At 44.0% G+C, this 16,194-nt stretch overlaps 1 protein-coding gene across 1 annotated transcript in view; it reads right to left on the reverse strand.

The window, feature by feature from the left end:
• LOC106582090 (rho GTPase-activating protein 20-like) overlaps positions 1–16,194 on the reverse strand; it is a 79,892-nt gene that overhangs the window by 12,780 nt on the left and 50,918 nt on the right. Inside the window, 6 exon segments of the mRNA XM_045704660.1 lie at positions 185–373; positions 2,243–2,387; positions 2,476–2,560; positions 2,715–2,756; positions 4,279–4,428; positions 5,076–5,246. Of these exon segments, the coding sequence (XP_045560616.1) occupies positions 185–373; positions 2,243–2,387; positions 2,476–2,560; positions 2,715–2,756; positions 4,279–4,428; positions 5,076–5,246 (782 nt within the window).

Consider the following 16,194-nt stretch of genomic DNA (forward strand, 5'->3'; position numbering starts at 1 on the left):
TATGTTCCCTCTCTCGCTCTTTCTCTCACTCTCTCTGAAAGTATGGAATAAAAGACATTTGAGGCAACAACAAAAAAAGGAGGTATGAAGTAAACAAGGGCAAAGGGGAGGGGACACATTTTTTGAAGGAAACGCAACCCTTTCTTTCTGTTGAGTCGGTCACAGTGTGTAAAGGGGCACTTACCTATGAGCAGAGCCTGTTTGGGACCCACCCGGCGGGACTTGAGGATGAACTGGCACTGGGTGTCTGGAGGGAGACACTGGTCCAGCAGCATCGCCCCCTGGCCCTCTGGAGAAGGAACTGCATCCTTCCCTCCACCACCTCCTCCATCCCGAATGTGACTCATCTTGATACTGAAGGGAAACTCGTGCCCTGTGGGGTTATAGAGGAGAGGGTCAAGATGTTAGAGGTCAGGGTTCATGAGTCTCACTGGAGGTGTGACTAGGCCAGGTTTACAGTACGCCCAGCTAGTCTCTTATCTACCTCATCGTTAAGTCAATACCGGAAGGAACATACCTCTTTGAGTAACAAAATAAAACAGAGCAACTTTTGACTCCAGAGTAAAAGGTTGGAGAAGGTACAGTGGCATGTATTCATGGATGCCAAGGGAGGCCAGGCTTCCAGAAAAAAATATAAATAATGTTTTATATTTCATTATTTCGTTTCATAATTGTCCTTCTGTTTGCAAGAGGCTGAATGTATCTCTCACAGGAGAAAGCATCAGAGCAAGCGAAACAGCATCCTTCTGTCTCTCTACGTGTAGGCCATCTATCTGATGCTGTCTGGTCCAAACGAGTATGACATTGTTGCCACCTATCATAGCGTTGAAGGCAAGGGAGGCTTATGAGCATCTGGCCTTTTTTTTTGTTGCCAATAAGCGTTGAGCTAAACTGAGCAAGCTCAACTGTGAATGGTCCTGGCGCACCAAAAAAAGTGTCAAGGGAAGCCAGCTTGGATTGGCATTACTCCTATCAAATCCCATTGAGAGCATATGTCAGTGACAAAAAATGTGAATTGTTTCATCTCGTTGTGTTGTTGTCCTCCGGTGGCTAGCTAAAATTGATCCTTTCCTAAATTAGCCATGGATGGAGATAGGGATTTGGAATGTGGTTTTACTTAATTCTCCGTAATGGCCAATGATTATAACGCCGATTCTGATCCAACCATTAATTCATACATTGTTGTGCCCCTGGCCTGAGAGGATGGAAGTTCAATATGTAGCTAGATATAGAAGGCTAATGTTAACTAGCTAACGTTGCCCATGAATAGAAGTTAGACTAGCGAGAAAGCATTTCAGCCAGGTAGACTACGACAACAAAAAATAAAGGCGTGTACTGTATGACAGAGTGATAGACCGTTTCTTCAACATGAAAGACAAAATGGCATTGGTGTTTTGCGGGTACTATTTAATGAAGCTGACAGTTGAGGACTTGTGAGGTGTCTGTTTCTCAAACTAGACACTCTGATGTACTTGTCCTCTTGCTCAGTTGTGCACTGGGGCCTCCCACTCCTCTTTCTATTCCGGTTAGAGCCAGTTTGCGCTGTTCTGTGAAGGGAGTAGTACACAGCGTTGTACCAGATCTTCAGTTTCTTGGCAATTTCTCGCATGGAACAGTCTTCATTTCTCAGAACAAGAATAGACTGATGAGTTTCAGAAGAAAGTTCTTTGTTTCTGGCCATTTTGAGCCTGTAATCGAACCCACAAATGCTGATGCTCCAGATACTCAACTAGTCTAAAGAAGGCCAGTTTTATTGCTTCTTTAATTAGAACAACAGTTTTCAGCTGTGCTAACATAACTGCAAAGGGGTTTTCTAATGATCAATTAGCCTTTTTAAAATGATAAACTTGGATTAGCTAACACAACGTGTCATTGCAACACAGAAGTGGTGGTTGCTGATAATGGGCCTCTGTACGCCTATGTAGATATTCCATTAAAAATCTGCAGTTTCCAGCTACAATAGTCATTTACAACATTAACAATGTCTACATTGTATTTCTGATCAATTTGATGTTATTTTAATGGACAAAAAAATTGCTTTTTTTCTTCAAAAACAAGGACATTTCTAAGTGACCCCAAACTTTTCAATGGTAGTGTAGGTTGAGTAGGTACTGAGTATGTATTGTAGAAGTTTCCTTTGACCACTGACTAGGGTCAACTTGTGCCATAAACTAAACAAGAGCTATATGGCTGGGTTTAAGGTGAGCATAATAGGGCTGTGGGGTAAAGGAGTTGAACTCACCAATGAGCGGGTAGGGGGAGTCATCTTTAATGGAGCTCACCCACAACTGGTGGTCTTTCACACAGCCCAAAATGCCAAACTGCTGTAGTGCCATTTGGATGACATCAGTGGTGCTGTCTGAATTACTTACAGCTAGAGTCTTAGCCTGGGGGAAGACAAAAACATTAGAAAAATGCACACACATATGACGGAACACACACACACACCAGCACCCATACATAAACAGTACTTACATAAGCACAATTCCCAATGTCCTTTGCAAATATCTTCAGAGGAATGGTCTTGGGGTCATCCTTCTCTTTCTCTTCGTTTATTCGACTAGAGGAACGAAGGAGGAAGTTAGCGTAAAAAACAATACTTTCTTTAACACAAGCAAGACTAAACACATTATTGAAGCTACTGAAGTCAAGCCATAGACTATTAGTATCAGAGGAAGTAATGAACAATATCGTCATCCGTCATTTCTGGTTACCTTTTGATGAGAAAAAGCCACTTCTCCTTGTGCTCCACAGAACTGCAGACAGACAGAGAGAGAGATAGAAAATTAAGTCGGATAACCAATATCATTTGTCTCATTTTCTCTTACATAACGTGTCCCTGTAAAACTGCATTTTTTCTATAAATTCCTGGTGTCAAGGCATATAGTGTGTGTGTGATATTTTATAACCACTGGCTCTCTGTGGTCAGAGTAAGGGGGTTTTTACGACTAGGAATATGACTCTGGTTGTGGTGCGGTGTTGGGATGATAATTTACTGTTCTAGTGGTTGTTCCTTTTTCTGAGACAGAATAACAAGTCCTGTACTGTACGCTAAATTTCCTTTCGTACGGTACCCGGAGGCAAAGTCATTAATATCCGTCGGGTGATTGGTTGAGGATTCTTGACTGAGTGACGTCACTCTGACCCCTTACCAAAACATGGCAAACTATTTCTTTCACCTCAGATCTGAAACCAGTAGTAACCACAACATTAAATGACAATTAACGTAACAATTACATATGAATCTGAAATTGGCCCAATAACATTGTCGCAGAGGAGGGCTTGCTATCAGCCGTTTTCTTATAAAACAGCTTAGATTGCAAAATGCTAATGTGCAGCGCGGGCTACCTAAAGTTAGCTAGACTCGGGACCTCATGGGGACATAGGCTTCAGGAGCCAGTGGGTTAGATATTATTTCACCATGGGCAACAAAAACTGGCTACTAGCTTGTTTTCAGACAAATATGTAGAACTCATCCAGTGACCAGCACATTTAGAAGGATAGCTAGCTATTGACTGAAATGTAGCTAGCTTACTGGCTAGCTAGCATGCTAGCTCACACTGGCCATGCTGTAGCCAACTAGCTAGGTAGCTCACTAATCATGGATGCCAAGACACAGCTATCTAGACTTGGGAGCTTATGGGCACATAAGCTACATTAGCCAACTGGTTAGACATGATTACACCATGGGCAACAATAACTGGCGACTAGTTTGTATTCAGACAAATAATTTCAACTCATTGTTAGTTTACACACTGAGAACCGCATTTCGGAGGATAGCTAATTACTGAAATGTAGCTAGCTATATCACTGGCCAGGCAGTAACTAATTGTGGACGCATTACCTATTCTTTGATACATTTGGGTTAACTTGCTCATATCAAGCAACACATACCAGACCGTTTGTGGAAAGGTAAAAATAACAATTTGTGGGCTTGTTTTTTGAATGATCGGACAGTGAAACTAAAATAGGTTGGTCACTAGCTGGTGAGGCTGACGCTGCATTTCCCAAGTCGTTCGGTCAGTGCTAACTGCTCATGCCGGCCGCTAGCATGAATATTCATGTCCTTGCCCATCTTCCTACGGAAGGAAATTTAGCGTACATACTACATACTCAATGAGGATTTATTAAAGGGACATTCTACACATTCTACTGTGTGTGTGTGTGTGTGTGTGTGTGTGTGTGTGTGTGTGTGTGTGTGTGTGTGTGTGTGTGTGTGTGTGTGTGTGTGTGTGTGTGTGTGTGTGTGTGTGTGTGTGTGTGTGTGTGTGTGTGTACCTGAATGTGGTGACACAGTTGAAGGTAGGCCAGCCCATGACAAAGCTCCTGTCTAGACTGGTGCTGCCCTCACACACCTCCTCCATACAGCCTGCTGTCCACATCTCACACACACGCACCTGAGCCTTCAGTTTGAAGTGTGTGGATGACCTGCAGCAAACACGAGAGGGTCACACACAGTTTAACACACACGCGCTGAATCACGTTTCTGAGCACATACATTTATTAATAGCCATGGTGGAATTCTCAACATTCCTACTGCAAACCTGCTGTATGTATACGTGTCTATGTCTGTGAACACCCCTGATACACACACACCTTCCTATCATACTCTTTTTAACCCAGAATGTAATAAAGCCAATTATAGCTGTCTCCACTATGTATGGGTCAGCTCCACCCAGAGGCACATGATGTTGAATATACAGTTGGTTGGCGAGAGAGGCCCTGTTTTGCTGCCACAACATCACAGCAATGTTGCATCAACACCCTGAAAGTATCTGGAGCATTGCCTGAAGGTTGTGTTCTGGGTGGGGAGCCCCTCTGGCCCTGATGAGTGGTCTCTGATCTGGGCACGGCCTCAGATGGATTTAATTGGCTGAGAGGTAATTATAGGCCGGATAGGAACGAGGGAGGGAGGGATGAGGGAGGGAGGGAAGTATAGGGCTCACAGTCCCGGGAGACAGGGTTTTTAGACTTGAGTAGGGAAGAGAGGGATGGAATGCAGTTTTTAGAAGTTGCCTTCCGCTCTTTTGCTCCCCCCCCCCCCCTCTCTCTCTCACAGACACACACAGACTCACTTGGCCTTGGCGATGAGGAGTGTGTCAGTGAAGAGGAAGAGGTGTCTCTCCTGCGTCTGCAGGCCAGTCTTCAGCTGGGTGTGGGCGTGGGCCAGGAACACCCTGCCTGGGGAGAGGAACGCCTGCACCAGGGGACACGTCTCTGGACTGACCGGAGACAGACAGTTCTCCCTGTCAACACACATACACATCACACACTGTTAGAATAACCAGGTAAACACATCACATGGTGTTAGAACAACCAGTTCAACATACAGTAGAGGGGTCATTTCAGGTTGGCTCCCAACGGGCCAACGGGTCAAGAGGATTACTGTTTGGGGTCAGAGGGAGAGGAAGTGTGGGTCCCTTTGGTTGTGTTAATGAATGAACCCAGTGCTCCCTATAGGCATTCCCAATGACCTCCTAGTCTCATTTTAACAAGGTTATCCACTTCCTCAGCTAGGGGCTTACATAGCCTTACAGCCCTGGTGTATGTATAGAGTGGCGAGCTGAGCTGTGACATTAGCCGGATGGTGTTATCCTCGTGTGGCTGGGATGTAATTATTTTTGGAATAAGAGGAGTTGTAAAAAGACCAAGGCACTTCAGCCAGTCAGTCTTCCATTAGTTAATTCCTTACAGTACATAACTGATTAATTACACAAATCAATGGGAAAGGTACAGTATCTGTGTTTTTGAATGACTATGGAATATGCATGTGGAGGGATATTCCATGGCAAGCTTTTGGTGCTTCCCAGTGTTGGGAGGGAACTGTTTGAAGAGAATTCTCTGGGGTTGGGGACTAAGATTAAAAAAAAATACCTTTATTTAACTAGGCAAGTCAGTTAAGAACAAATTCTTATTTTCAATGACGGCCTAGGAACAGTGGGTTAACTGCCTTGTTCAGGGGCAGAACGACAGATTTTTACCTTGTCAGCTCGGGGATTCAATCTTGCAACCTTTCGGTTACTAGTCCAACGCTCTAACCACTAGGCTACCTGCCGCCCCTAATGGGTGATGATGGGTGTGTGTGCACCCGTTTGTGTGTACATGCGTGTGCCCGATTTGCTCAGTTGGTAGAGCATGGTGCTTGCAACGTCAGGGTTGTGGGTTCGATTCCCACAGGGGACCAGTACCAAAAAGTATGAAAATGTATCCATTCACTATGTAATTCGCTCTGGATGAGATTGTCTGCTAAATACCTACAATGTAATTGTAATGCTGGCAAAGAGGAGGGAGTCAATCATCTCCTTCAGTCTTTATTAAACACAAAACACTTTGCATGGCTAAATACAGGACTACTGTTAAGGTACACTACATTTCCTGCTCGTTGAATATCTCATTCTAAAATCATGGTATTAATATGTAGTTTGTTCCACCTTTGCTGGTATGACAACCTCCACTCTTCTCAGGAAGGCTTTCCAATAGATGTTGGAAGATTGCTGCGGAGACTTGCTAGCATTCAGCCACAAGATCATTAGTGAGGTCGGGCACTGATGTTGGGCGATTAGGCCTGGCTTGAAGTCGGTGTTCCATTTCATCCCAAAGGTGTTCGATGGGGTTGAGGTCAGGGCTCTGTGCTGGCCAGTCAAGTTCTTAAACACCGATCTAAAAAAACCTAGCCCGAACCACGAAAAACAGCGACAGACCATTATTCCTCCTCCACTAAACTTTACAGTTGCCACGATGCATTGGTGCAGGTAGCATTCTGGCATCCGCCAAACCCAGATTTGTCTTCCGGAATACCAGATGGTGACGCGTGATTCATCACTCCAGAGAATGTGTTTCCACTGTTCCAGAGTCCAATGGCGACAAGCTTTACACCACTCCAGCCGACACTTGGTGATCTTAGGCTTGTGTGCGGCTGCTCGGGCCATGGAAACCCATTTCATGAAGCTCCCGACAAACAGTTCTCGTGCTGACGTTGCTTCCAGAGGCAGTTTGGAATTTGGTAGTGAGTGGTGCAAACGAGGAAAGATGATTTTTACCCGCTTCAGCACTCGGCGGTCCCATTCTCAACCACTTCGCGGCTGAGCAGTTATTGCTCCTAGATGTTTCCACTTCACAATAACAGCACTTACAGTTATCCGGGGCAGCTCTAGCCAGGCAGAATTTGGAAGAACTGACTTGTTGGAAAGGTGGCATCCTATGACGGTGCCACATTGAAAGTCACTGAGTTCTTCAGTACGGGCCATTCTACTGCCAATGTTTGTCTATGGAGATTGCACGGCTGTGTGCTCGATTTTATACACCTGTTAGCAACGGGTGTGGCTAAAATAGCCAAATCCACTCATTTGAAGGGGTGTCTACATACTTTTGGCCATGTTGTGTATATACATGTGCGTGTGAGTTAGCCACAGATCAGTAGATAGGGTTTATCAAACACACTATTCGAAAATACACTCTATCTACAAACGTATGATGACACCCCTTCAAATTAGCTGATTCGACTATTTGAGCCACACCCGTTCCTCAAGCACACAGCCATGCAATCTTCATAGACAAACAGGAGAAATAATGGTCTAGGGCTGTTTTTCATGGTTCAGGCTAGAACCTCTTAGTTCCAGTAAAGGGAAATCTTAACGGTACAGCATACAATGACATTCTAGACGATTCTGTGCGTCCAACTTCGTGGCAACAGTTGGATGCCCCCGTGCACAAAGCGAGGTCCATTCAGAAATGGCTTGTCGAGATCAGTGTGGAAGAACTTGACTGGCCTGCACAGAGCCCTGACCTCAATCCCATCGAACACCTTTGGGATGAATTGGAAGGCCGACTGCGAGCCAGGCCTATTCGCCCAACATCAGTGCCCGACCTTACTAATGTTCTTGTGGCTGAATGGAAGCAAGTCCCAGGCAGCAATGTTCCAACATCTAGTGGAAAGCCTTCCCAGAAGAGTGGAAGCTGTTATAGCAGCAAAGGGGGTACCAACTCCATACTAATGCCCATGATTTTAGAATGAGATGAGCAGCTGTCCACATACTTTTGGTCATGTAGTGTATATCCACTTGAACAAGAGAATAACTTTTCCTGGATATTATTATTATTAGAATATCAAGAAGATGTGTGTGTTAACTTTGGAAGGGACAACTTGTCCAAGAGCGGGAAGAGAACAATGATAGTCATCCGATCATGAAAAACACAGAGAAACACACAGATATAACCACTGTATCAGGTTCTAGAGAAAGATACATCTTCCTGAATTATGTCAATATCTGCCATGGGCAAGTACAGCAGATGGAAAAAGTTTGCATTTTTACGGGGAACAAAGGAAATCGTTGCAGGGCTCTGTCCTTTCCTGTTTACATCAGGCTGTGAGATCCGATTCTCAGCTCGCATTCAAGAGATAATGACCCTGTACACACACACGCACACACACACACACACACACCCATCATCTTGACCCCCAACCCCAGAGAATTCCATTCAAACCGTTCCCTCCCAACACTGGGAAGCACCAAAAGCTTGCCATGGAATATCCCTCCACATGCATATTCCATAGTCATTCAAAAACACATACCTTTCCCATTGACTCATGTAATTAATCAGTTATGTACTGTAAGTAATTAACTAATGGAAGACTGACTGGCTCTGAAGTACCTTGGTCTTTTTACAACTCTTCTTATTCCAAAAAGAACAAGGGAACTAGAAAACCAATTAAATCACAGACTAAGGTCTTCAGTTTGCTATTGATTCATTGCTTCTGGATGACTCAGAAACCATGATTCAAAACCAGGGTGGAATTTGTAGGAGGGAAAATTGGGGAGGTTCATATCCTTGTACCCCCCTAAAAATTCTGGAATATAACCGTAATTAACACCATAACAGACAAAAGATGAGCTTCAACGCGAGATTATAATTTGATTTTAATACATTTTTTATTTAACCTTTATTTAACTAGGCAAGTCAGTTAATAACAAACTCTTATTTACAATGACGGCCTACCAAAAGGCAAAAGGCCTCCTGCTGGGACGGGGGCTGGGATAAAAAAAAAATATATATATATATATACATATATAAACATAGGACCATATAGAAGACCTCATCACCTTCTCTACATGCTTTCTTAATATATCTGGGAAATGCCTATGTCATGGAGTCCCCCCACACACAGAACACCTTACTGTAATATCTCTCCCTCGCTCTCTCCCTCTATAAAGACACCAGACTTCCATATTCAGCCCCCCTCCCCCTGAATGGTTGATTGGCAGCTGAGCTCCTGGTCCACTGAAGCTGATGGATGACTGACTAACGATCCCATTGTGTCATGTGATGTTGATAAATTGGGCATAGAGGCCGTTTGCATCTACACACCACATATACACGGCCATCTTTGTTAGGGAACAGTCCTGTGGAGCGAGATGTTGACTTTTCAGACACAATGCTTGTTGTTTATTCTCGGGGCGCTGCTGTGGGATAAGGTCTCTAAACCCATCCCTGGCATGCCTTTAGGGAGAGAATGGTGAATATTGATGAGCCCTCCGTCACTATATCAGGCCTACTAGCCAAACAGAACGCCTAACGAGTGGCACCATCCTCTAATCTAGGGCTGGTAATTGCCAGGGACGTCACAATACGATATTATCAATAGATTCTCACGATTGACATGATTCTGTATGCATTGAGATTCAATCCTGCGATTTTATTGTGATTTGATGTCCCATACATATTGCTCACTATATGACTGCTGCAGAGAGACAAGAGGGAGCATGATACTTTTGGGGGGGCTCAGTCATGTTGGCTCACTATTTAAAAAGAAGATGGAGAACAAGCTATAGGATGAAAAATACTGGCGTTTTGGCGCAGGTACAGCCGACTATCTCAAGCTAGCGCTATCTAGAAAAATCAACAACTACAAATCGATACTTGGAGTAAAAGTATCTATATAATATTGTCCAAAATAATATCAGGATATGTAAATATCCCAATTCACCTCCATTACTACTTATCCTGATTATGGTCACACTGGCTTTCTCACACACACACAGAGGTGGGGTGTGTCAAGGTTACTGGAGGCTGCTGCCAGGAGATGAGGTCACCCTGGTCCAGATGTGTGTTGTAAGCAGACCAAGAGGACATGTCCCTCAGATGACACACCCACCCCCCTGTTCTAACAACATCTTAACTCCCCATCTTAACTCCCCATCTTAACTCCCCATCTTAACTCCCCATCTTAACTCCCCATTTTAACTCCCCATTTTAACTCCCCTTGTGTTTTGATGGGACGAAGATTTTCTGTAGCTCAGCGAAAAGCTCTAGAATGACGCTCGTGCACTGCATCCCCTAGGCAGACATTATACATCCATATATAACACTGTCCTTTTGCTTTGCTCTAGTTAACATATATATCTCTGTGTGTTTGTGTGTGTACTGCTGTCTGCCTGTCGTCTCCACTCCAACAATGAATGGCCAACAGCTCTCCTGCATATTTCAACTAATTTATTATTGAGGCCCAGCGACCAATATCTTTTCATTTAATTTGTCTGCACCTGTCCAACCCCAAGTAGTGCTTGACTTCTCTCAGGGGCACAAAAGGTTTTGTATTTTATGACAACAATCTAAGGGAAAAGCAAATAAATTGCAACCCCTTGTCAAGAGACAGGAAGGGGGAACTTTATACAAATCTCATTGACTTATGTAATGTTTGAACTTTGACTGGGTGATAAAATCAAACAGTGTGTTTGGACCTGATGGTATGTGTGTTGCGTGTCTCAGCAACAAGTATTAGCAATAGCTTGACTTCTCCTACAGTCAAACACTGTCCAGACCAACGCCAGTGTCACTCTGCGAAGTGGTGTGATAGACGGCGCAGTGTGTTTGTGTTAGCCGTCCTGTCAACCCATGGTGAAGTCGAAGTGCACACGGCACCAATACACTGCTGCCAATTCATCATGGTTACACCTTGAATGAAGACATCATTACTGATATGGATTTATAATCCACACTTTATCTGACCGAGGGGACGACACTCACTTTCTCTCTTCCCATGTACCCAATCTTTCTCAAACACACACACACACACACACACACACACACACACACACACACACACACACACACACACACACACACACACACACCTCTTCTGTTCACAATCTTTCCTTATCTAATATGAGTCATCTAGTGTATCCAGTGACTCAGAGTGGACCCCCGTAGCAGGGGAGATGGGGGTCTTATAAAAAGAACATCAGTGTGTTGTTTCCAAAACTCACATCATGGTTTTAATGGAAAGCAAGGGCAACAGACCTTGTCTCTCATACATAGGGTAGAATGAGTTCTGGAGGGTGTCATGGTTGTTGAGAATGAAGAGGTAGCATATGGAAGGACAAATGGAGGCATGTACTGTACATGCATAAGTTCTAGTGTGGACAATGACCATAGTGAATATGTATAGATTTCATATAACTCCAGCGGTAGAAGGTAGTAAACAACTCCACGTTATTGGGAATAATAAGAGAAATGAAGCCCAGTCTTATAAAACTCTCCATATTAGGAAATGTGGTGGCACGGTGGCTGGTGGCCATTAAAAACAGGGTCATTATTGCTAAAACTACGTTTAGTTTGTAATATTCCCCTCCTCCCATATCCATTTCACTGCTGCATATTGTACTGTGCCTCAGTAGGGACTGACTGTAGCCCTGGAGTGGTAAAGCTGGAGCAGAGTGAGGCGACTTCTAGATGAGGTGAAAGGGGGAGGGGTGGCGTAAGTTCCTGAGCGAAAGGACAGAGTCACCACACAGCAACTCTAGGCCTGATGATAAAAGCAGGCAGGAATCACCTGGGCCAGCAAAGAATTTATAGCAGAGTAGTGTGTGTTTCCCTGAGGAAAAGTAAATCATTTGGAGAGAGAGACAGAGAAAAATAGAGAGGCCGAGAGAAAGAGTGATAGACAGAGAGAGAGACAGACAAAGAAAGAGAGAGGGAATGCGTAGATTAGTGAGTTGAAGAGAAACAGAGAGAGAGGTAGAGATGTCTTCATCTCATCCAACACGCCTCACTTCCCTGACCTTTAACTTCTCCCCACTGTGAATCACATGATAGCACCATGCCACCTCTAGCACCATGCCACGCTCTCTGGACAAGCCCTTCCCTGGAGAACCCCCTTGACCCTGGTGACCCCCGTCGTTCTCTGCACCTCCTGACGAGGAGTTAGAGGTCAAGGCTTAGAGCATTAACCCAGTCTCTTTCGCTCCTGAGAATGTCTCCACCACAGACACTCTCACTAAGTGTCTACCATTCGCTTGTTCTCTCTCTCTCGCTCTCTCTCTCTCTCTCTCTCTCTCACACTCACTCTTTCTCTCTACACTCAGACACACAATACCTCCAGCCACGAGAGCAATGAACCATTAAAGCGTCAACAGCGTTCAGCTCAACACTCCCATGTGGTCCAGTTTCACACAACACGCTCCAGCTCAGCCTACACTAACTGAGTAAACAGTTAGCAGTAGAAATTACATAAATATGTCCAACAACACCAGGACGGGACAAGGTTTCTCCACTCTAGTCTCTCTAACTCTGCAGTAATGTTAGTTTGACGTGTAAGAGATGACATTTTCAAGTTTTAATGTCACATACATAAGCACAGTGAAATGCCTTTCTTGCAAGCTCTAACCCCAACAATGCAGTAATCAATGACAATGTAATACTAAAAATAACAAGGTAGAACAAAAACACACAAGAAATAAAAATAAGAAGAACATGATAAGGTAAGTAAGCATACCATATTATACAGGGTCAGTTCCAGTACCATATTTTTTATTTATGTATTTATTTTTTATTTCACCGTTTATTTAACCAGGTAAGCTAGTTGAGAACAAGTTCTCATTTACAACTGCGACCTGGCCAAGATAAAGCAAAGCAGTGTGACAAAAACAACAACACAGAGTTACACATGGGATAAACAAACGTACAGTCAATAACACAATAGAAAAGTCTATATACATCGTGTGCAAATGTAGTAAGATTAGGGAGGTAAGGCAATAAATAGGCCATAGTGGCGAAATAATTACAATTTAGCATTAACACTGGAGTAATAGATGTGCAGATGATTTTTTATTTTTTATTTTATTTCACTTTTATTTAACCAGGTAGGCAAGTTGAGAACAAGTTCTCATTTACAACGGCAACCTGGCCAAGATAAAGCAAAGCAGTTCGACACATATAACAACACAGACTTGCACATGGGGTAAAACAAACATACAGTCAATAATACAGTAGAAAAATAAGTCTATATACAATGTGTCACGTTCATCGTAAGGATGGGACCAAAGTGCAGCGGGAATGTGTATACTCATCTTCTTTATTACGAAGAAAATAAACACTTAATACAAAACAACAACGAAAAAACAGTCCTGTGAGGCACACAGCTACACACGGAACAACTACCCACAAAAAGCCATGAAAAAACACCCCTACTAAATAGGACCTTCAATTAGAGGCAATGAGGAACAGCTGCCTCCAATTGAAGGTCAACCCAATAAACTAAACATAGAAATAGAAAAACTAGAAGGAACATAGAAATATACTAACATAGAACATTAACCAAAAAACCCCGAAACACATAAAACAAACATCCCTGCCACGCCCTGACCGAACTATAATAACAAACAACCCCTTTTACTGGTCAGGACGTGACACAATGTGAGCAAATGAGGTGAGATAAGGGAGGAAAAGGCAATAAATAGGCCATGGTGGCAAAGTAAATACAATATAGCAATTAAAACACTGGAATGGTAGATTTGACAGTAGATGAGTGTGTAAAGTAGAAATACTGGGGTGCAAAGGAGCAAAATAAATAAATAAATACAATAGGGGAAGAGGTAGTTGTTTGGGCTATTTATAGATGGTTAGATGATGATGTGCAAGTAGAAATACTGGGGTGCAAAATAGCAAAAGAATAACAATATGGGGAGGAGGTAGTTTGGTGGGCTATTTACAGATGGGCTGTGTACAGGTGCAGTGATCGGTAAGCTGCTCTGACAGCTGATGCTTATAGTTAGTGAGGGAGATATAAGTCTCCAGCTTCAGTGACATTTGCAATTCGTTCCAGTCATTGGCAGCAGAGTACTGGAAGGAAAGGCAGCCAAAGGAGGTGTTGGCTTTGGGGATGACCAGTGAAATATACCTGCTGGAGCGCGTGCTACGGGTGGGAGTTGCTATCGTGACCAGTGAGCTGAGAAGGCAGGGCTTTACCTGGCAAAGACTTATAGATGACCTGGAGCCAGTGGGTATGGCAACGGATATGTAGTGATGGCCAGCCAACAAGAGCATACAGGTCGCAGTGGTGGGTAGAATATATGGGGCTTTAGTGACAAAACGGATGGCACTGTGATAGACTACATCCAATTTTCTGAGTAGAGTGTTGGAGGCTATTTTGTAAATGACATTGCCAAAGTCAAGGATCGGTAGGATAGTCAGTTTTACGAGGGTATGTTTGGCAGCATGAGTGAAGGAGGCTTTGTTGTGAAATAGGAAGCCGATTCTAGATTTCAATTTGGATTGGAGATGCTTAATGTGAGTCTGGAAGGAGAGTTTACAGTCTAATCAGACACCTAGGTATTTGTAGTTGTCCACATATTCTAAGTCAAAACCGTCCAGGGTATTGATGTTTGTCGGGCGAGCGGATGCGGGCAGCAATCGGTTGAAGAGCATGCATTTAGTTTTACAAGCATTTAAGAGCAGTTGGAGGCCACAGAAGGAGTGTTGTATGGCATTGAAGCTCGTTTGGAGGATTGTTAATACAGAGTCCGAAGAAGGACCAGATCTATACAAAATGGTGTCGTCTGTGTAGAGGTGGATCAGAGAATCACCAGCAGCAAGAGCGACATCATTGACATATACAGAGAAAAGAGTCGGCCCGAGAATTGAACCCTGTGGCACCCCCATAGAGACTGACAGAGGTCCAGACAACAGGCCCTCCGATTTGACACATTGAACTCTATCTGAGAAGTAGTTGGTGAACCAGGTGAGGCAATCATTTGAGAAACCAAGGCTTTTGAGGCTGTCGATAAGAATGCGGTGATTGACAGGGTCGAAAGCCTTGGCCAGGTCGATGAAGACGGCTGCACAGTACTGTCTTTTATTGATGGCGGTTATAATATCATTTAGAACCTTGAGCGTGGCTGAGGTGCACCCATGACCAGCTCTGAAACCAGATTGCATGGCGGAGAAGTTACGGTGTGATTCGAAATGGTCAGTGATCTGTTTGTTAACTTGGCTTTCGAAGACTTTAGAAAGGCAGGGCACGATGGATATAGGTCTGTAACAGTTTGGGTCTAGAGTGTTTCCCCTAATCTTTAGGGATCTCAGACGATACGAAAGTTGCTGCAGGGGGGTGCAGAGCTGTTGGCCAGGGTAGGGGTAGCCAGGTGGAAAGCATGGCCGGCCGTAGAAAAATGCTTATTGAAATTCTCGATTATAGTAGATTTCTCGGTGGTGAAAGTGTTTCCTAGCCTCAGTGCAGTGGGCAGCTGGGAGGAGGTGCTCTTATTCTCCATGGACTTCACAGTGGGATTACTGCTACAGGATGCACATTTCTGTTTGAAAAAGCTAGCCTTAGCTTTCCTAACTGACTGTGTATATTGGTTCCTGACTTCCCTGAAAAGTTGCATATCGCGGGGGCTATTCGATGCTAATGCAGTACGCCACAGGATGTTATTGTGCTGGTCATCTGTTCCTGGTTCTAAATGTTTTGAATTGGGCATGCTTATTTAAGATGGTGAGGAAAGCACTTTTAAAGAACAACCAGGCATCCTCTACTGACGGAATGAGGTCAATATCCTTCCAGGATACCCGGGCCAGGTCCATTAGAAAGGCCTGCTCGATTAAGTATTTTAGGGAGCGTTTGACAGTGATGATGGGTGGTCGTTTGACCGCGGACCCATTATGGATGCAGGCAATGAGGTAGTGATCACTGAGATCCTGGTTGAAGACAGCAGAGGTGTATTTGGAGGGCAAGTTGGTCAGAATGATATCTATGAGGGTGCCCATGTTTATGGATTTAGGGTTGTACCTGGTAGGTACCTTGATAATTTGTGTGAGATTGAGGGCATCTAGCTTAGATTGTAGGACGGCCGGGGTGTTAACTTTTTGCGGATCATTGGGACGCTACCGTCCCACCTGGCCAACATCCGGTGAAATTGC

Source organism: Salmo salar, chromosome ssa21 (genome assembly GCF_905237065.1).
Source record: "Salmo salar chromosome ssa21, Ssal_v3.1, whole genome shotgun sequence".
NCBI classification, from domain to species: domain Eukaryota; kingdom Metazoa; phylum Chordata; class Actinopteri; order Salmoniformes; family Salmonidae; genus Salmo; species Salmo salar.